Source organism: Notothenia coriiceps, unplaced genomic scaffold (genome assembly GCF_000735185.1).
Source record: "Notothenia coriiceps isolate Sejong01 unplaced genomic scaffold, NC01 NC01_scaffold00000908, whole genome shotgun sequence".
Classification (NCBI taxonomy): domain Eukaryota; kingdom Metazoa; phylum Chordata; class Actinopteri; order Perciformes; family Nototheniidae; genus Notothenia; species Notothenia coriiceps.
Genome location: NW_011333609.1, coordinates 1 through 5,281, shown reverse-complemented (window position 1 = coordinate 5,281; position 5,281 = coordinate 1). Strand labels below are relative to the sequence as shown.

Below are 5,281 nucleotides of genomic sequence, written 5' to 3'. Positions count from 1 at the left end.
CAGTATGTAGTGTCTCTACTTTAAAGAGTCCTCTCCTGCTGATGTTCAGGTGTATATCAGTATGTAGTGTCTCTACTTTAAAGAGTCCTCTCCTGCTGATGTTCAGATGTATATCAGTATGTAGTGTCTCTACTTTAAAGAGTCCTCTCCTGCTGATGTTCAGATGTATATCAGTATGTAGTGTCTCTACTTTAAAGAGTCCTCTCCTGCTGCAGTCAGATGTATATCATTATCTAGTGTCTGACTTCCTTTTAAATCTCTACAGGATGCTAACAGTAACTGCAACCACGCAGACAACGATGTCACTTCCTGTCCAGCTGAGGCCCCACCAGTGTTCAGCTTTGAAGGTAAACTAAATATATTGTTTACTTTATTTACGTTGTTTTGCTGTGATGTGAATCCATATTAACTGTTGACCCCGACCCCTTCAGGGACCCCTCAGAAAAACGAATCTGTGGTTATTCAAGGAAACAACAACAACCCGGCCACTGAGAAGCTGGAAAGAGTCCGCAAGTGGAGCATCACCAGATACAAGGTGAGAGACATATTTTATAACACTATAATTATACATTTAATTTAGATTTAAAATCCTCTACCTGCAGTACCCTTCTCTGCCTGAAAGGTGACTAATTGGGAGGTGGGGGCGCTGTTTCACCATAACACATTTATATGCCTGTTTTCCTAACTGTAGATATGCAGACAATTGGTTTTAATTTATTTTTATTTTTAAAATATTGGAAGACGACCCTTTCCATTATGTATTTTCTAAGTTTGAACCACCATTTATTGATACAAATTCTAATAAATAGAAAAACTAACGCTGTCTACCTGCAGTACCACTCTATGCCTGAATGGCCACAGATGGAAGGTGGGGGCGCTGTTTCACCAAACACATTTATATGCCTGTTTCCTAACTGTAGATATGCAGAACATGTTTTTTTTTATTTTATTTTTTTTATATATTGGGTGATGACCCCTAGCGATGATGTTTTTCTAAGTTTGCACCACTTTTTATAGATAAATATTCAAATATTCCTCCTGCAGTGCGCAAGGCAGGCTCTTTCGGAGAAACTGGGTCGTGGTTCTCGGACCGTGGATCTGGACCTGGAGCCTCGGCTGGAGCTTCTGAAGGACGACCGGCAGCGCTACGATCACATGACCAAGCTCGCTCAGACGCTGGCCAATCAGCTCACTCAGTTCTCCGTTACCCAGAAGACACTGGGGGACGCCTTCGCCGATCTCAGCGTCAAAACACCGACGCTGCACGTGAGTCTAGCTTTTGATGAAACAATAAAATAGGACTTGTTGTAAAATGTAATTTTTTTAGATGTTACAGTCAGAAACATGTCAGAAATGTTAAAACGTCTCCGTCTCTTCAGGTGGAGTTCGGTCTGAACGCCGAAGCTCAGAGGTTTCTGTCGAAGAGCAACGAGACGCTGACGACGGCCGTGAACGTTTTCACCTCCGACATGAACACGCTGGTGAACAAAACCATCGAGGACACCATGATCAACGCCAAGCAGTACGAGGCCGGCAGGTGGGGATACACACACTTCCTGTTTCCTGTCCACTGTTTTAAAATCCAATCAAGGAGATGCTAATATCTGCACCCATAAAAGATGAGCCGGCAATTCTGCAAACAAGGAAAGTTACGGTTTGTAGTCGGCAAAGAAAGGCATTATGGGAAATGTAGTGTCTGCAGTGACTAGCTGAAGACACAAACATAACAAAATAAATGTATTTGAAGTGACTTCAACACAGCATGAGGGAAGGTATTGGATTGTGAAAACAAGGGAAATCGTTAAAAGTAAAAAAACGCTCAAAGATTTGCCTTTTTGAATTTTCGTTATTACCTTGTTTTTGAGCCCTGGTGGATAACAGAAAAACTACACGCCTTGGGAAAGGGTCAAGGGAAGGCTCCTTGAAACTTGGGTTGAATCCAATGACTACTTCTCTCTCCGAACGCCCTTCTAGTTTTTGTTGTGATACCCCGTCAGAAATATGAAACACCGCTGCTGTAGATGTTGAACTTCCCTCTGTTCCCAGGATCCAGTACGATGCGTACCGTGTGGATCTGGAGGAGCTGAACCTCGGACCCCGAGACCCCGAAACTCTTCCCAAACTGGAGCAGGCGCAGAGAGACTTCCAGAGCCAGAGGGAACAGTACCAGAGGATCAGAGAGGACCTGTCCGTCAAAGTCAAGCTGCTGCAGGAGAACAAGGTGGGAGGAGTAGGGTCTTATTTCACTACTGTGATCACAAACACACTTATATTATATATTAGTGAAGCTGTAAAATACAGTAATACAATACTTAGCTATAAATAACCTTTTGTTATTGATGTTTCATACAAATATAGCATAATTATCTATATATATATGTGTATTCTGTATAAATTAAGTGAGTCCCCATGGCTCCAACTAACAATTATTTGTATTATTTACTTGAAAAATCACTTTTTTTGCAATTCTGAAAAAATCAAAAAAATACTTCAAGATGTTTAATGTCACATATGACTAAGAAAACCTGAAAATTAATATATTAGAGAAAATGCAACCAGATAATATGTGACATTTCGTCAGATATGGTGCATGACAGAATGGTTTTGACAGAGAATATGAAATATAATATGATTTATTCTTGATATATCTGTATCCTCCCCGCAGGTGAAGGTCCTCCACCAGCAGCTGTTTCTGCTTCACACCGCCGTCGCCGCTCACAGTTTATCGTGTCAGAATTTCCTGCAAAAAAACGTCCAGCAGGTCAGTGAACGCCTCACGAGCCCAGCTGTCGACGCTCCGTCCTGGTTGGAGGAGAGTTGACGACACTAAAAAGAATCAGCCTCGAGTTCGGATGTTTTTGGGATTAATGGACTGAAGACGCTCGGTCAGGTTGGGTTTATTTATACAGGAAGTAGAGGTTGGGTTTGATTTCAGGCGAGTGTTTGCTACAGTAATGGGGAAGTTAAATAGATTAGAAGTTAATTAAATATTATAAATGTTGACTGAGTTTATTCAGGTTTAAAAAGGCTTGAAAAATATGTAATTGTTATTTTTTTCTGCTCTAAAAGTGTCTAAAATCATTATTCTGGTATTTTTCTAAAATACAACAAAATAAAATAACGCTAAAAATATATTTAAATAATCAGCAAATCAGAGGTTAGTCATCAATTTAAAAAAAAAAAAAAGATTACAGAAAATGTATCAGGATTATTATTTATGTCATTGATAAAATAAAGTAAAAAATAAGGGAAATAATGTAAAATGAAATATCTAATGACCAAATAGGACTCCATCCATTTTGTCTGCATCATTATTATATCCACCCGTTCTTCCCCAAACTGTATTTCCAATTCTTATGTTTATTTTTTCCACTTCATATATTTCATTCAAAGCTCCTTCCATTTTGAGTTGATTAAGTTATAACCTTCAATATATGAAATGCTTGCTACAAGGAATGAGTGAGATGTCTCTAATTTCCCAATCAGTCGGCTAATAATTGGGTTTTTATCTAGAGACATATTTGATATAATAGATATGAACCCGACGCCTCTAGACGAATTGTTTGTGTACTTCATATATTTTTCCACAGACTTGCAGTTTTCTGAACTCTGTCTCCGTGTGTTTGGAGTAAATCTATAATCCTGAGCGGCACTAAGCTTTCCTTTGAACTCCAAATCCTCCGCAGTCAGAAACTCTCAGCCTCTGAAACGGCTGGAAAACATTTCTACCGCTTCCTGTGGATCAAAAACTGCTCATTCATAACCGGAAGCTATTTCACTAAAAAGCTCAGAATCTGGTTCATCTGAGAGCCGGTGCTTTGTTCTGGGTCAGAGATTAGATGTGACGTAAAAGAAGCGAGTCTATCGGTCCATGCTCAACAAAGAGAGGTGCGGGAATGAGTCCTAAAACCCTCAAATTAGTCAGCATACCAGGTTGTAAAATGCTGAAATTAGTCATCAAAAATAAGTCCTTAAACCCTGAAATGAGTCGGCATAATGAGTCTTAAAACCCGGAAATATATAAGCCGGCAAAATGAGTCCTAATACCCTGAAACGAATCAGCTTAATCAGCCCTAAAACCCGATCTTCTTCTTGGTAAACTCACGAGAGGTGGATACAGCACCAAGGGGATCAAACAAAGGGGATCAAACAAAGGGGATCAAACAAAGGGGATCAAACAAAGGGGGATCAAACAAGGACCGAAGCAAACTATATAACTATGTAATATACTTGATTCTTTTTCATTATCAAATGACCTTGTCCGTCCAGACGCACATTTAAAACACGTTCTGCTGTTATATTCCAGTTTGAAGACGGCTGACGTACTTTTCAACAGGTGTATTCCTTTGCCGGTTCAGTGGGGTTTATTTGGGAGGAAAGCCGACTGACCAATATTTCCCTTCAACAAACGACGCATGCAAAAACCACGCCTTTTTAAATCCAGATATTTAGTGGAAAATACTGAATAATTCTTCCACCTTTTTCTGTGTTTTTCTCGAGACCAAAAACACCTTTTTGATTTACGTTGCGTTTTAAGGCGCTGTTGTATTTAATTGCATCATGATGTCATTATTATGTATATTTCTTTGCACACTATCCAAAGCTAAATCTGCCTGAAATACTTCCTGTGAATTCCCTCTTTGTTAGCGTGTATAATAAATGTGTTTTTTGTTTGTGTGTCAACAACAATAACTATGCAATGTTTGTGCAAAAGTCTTGCCTTAAAATGTTATTTGTTTTCCGATGAGTGCGTCTCCTCGACCCACTTCATTTGAAACATCACGTTAGAGGTGAATCCCAGCGACCTGTGAGGGGAAGTTTGGGGTTTTCCAGCCTCAGACTCAGAGCTGCTGTCCAGACTTTCCTCCAACACACTGATCAGAATACAGATTTAAGAAAGCCCATCCAAACGGAACAGACCAAAGGGTTCAAAGGGGATTTCTGTGTGTGTTTGTTGGACGTATAAATGTTTAAAAAAGGACCAAAATGTAAATGAACTGTTTTTCTCTTGTGTGTAATGTCAACCGAATAAATCTATTTAAAGCAAACAAACTGTGGAACTGTTTAAATACGACCAACGAGTAGAGTGAGTTTCATAACGATGATGAATCTTCTTGTGTTTTGGGATTTCAGGTGATTTCCACGTTTGGTTTGTACCTTCCTCTCCTAAATGAAAACAGAATGAGGCGGAGAAGTGTGTGTGTGTGTGTGTGTGTGTGTGTGTGTGTGGGTGTGTGTGTGTGTGTGTGTGTGTGTGTGTGTGTGTGTGTGTGTGTGTGTG

General features: G+C 39.8%; 1 protein-coding gene across 1 annotated transcript; it reads left to right on the top strand.

Moving 5' to 3' along the window:
* Window positions 1-259: 259 nt before the first annotated feature.
* Window positions 260-5,149, top strand: LOC104957981 (arfaptin-1-like; the record flags this gene model as incomplete). The annotated part of the gene is made up of 6 exons (XM_010785668.1): window positions 260-347; window positions 432-535; window positions 1,045-1,266; window positions 1,380-1,537; window positions 2,047-2,221; window positions 2,666-5,149. Coding segments are annotated over 6 exons (903 nt in total), but the record flags the coding sequence as incomplete, so codon positions are not given.
* Between the last annotated feature and the right edge of the window lie 132 nt (window positions 5,150-5,281).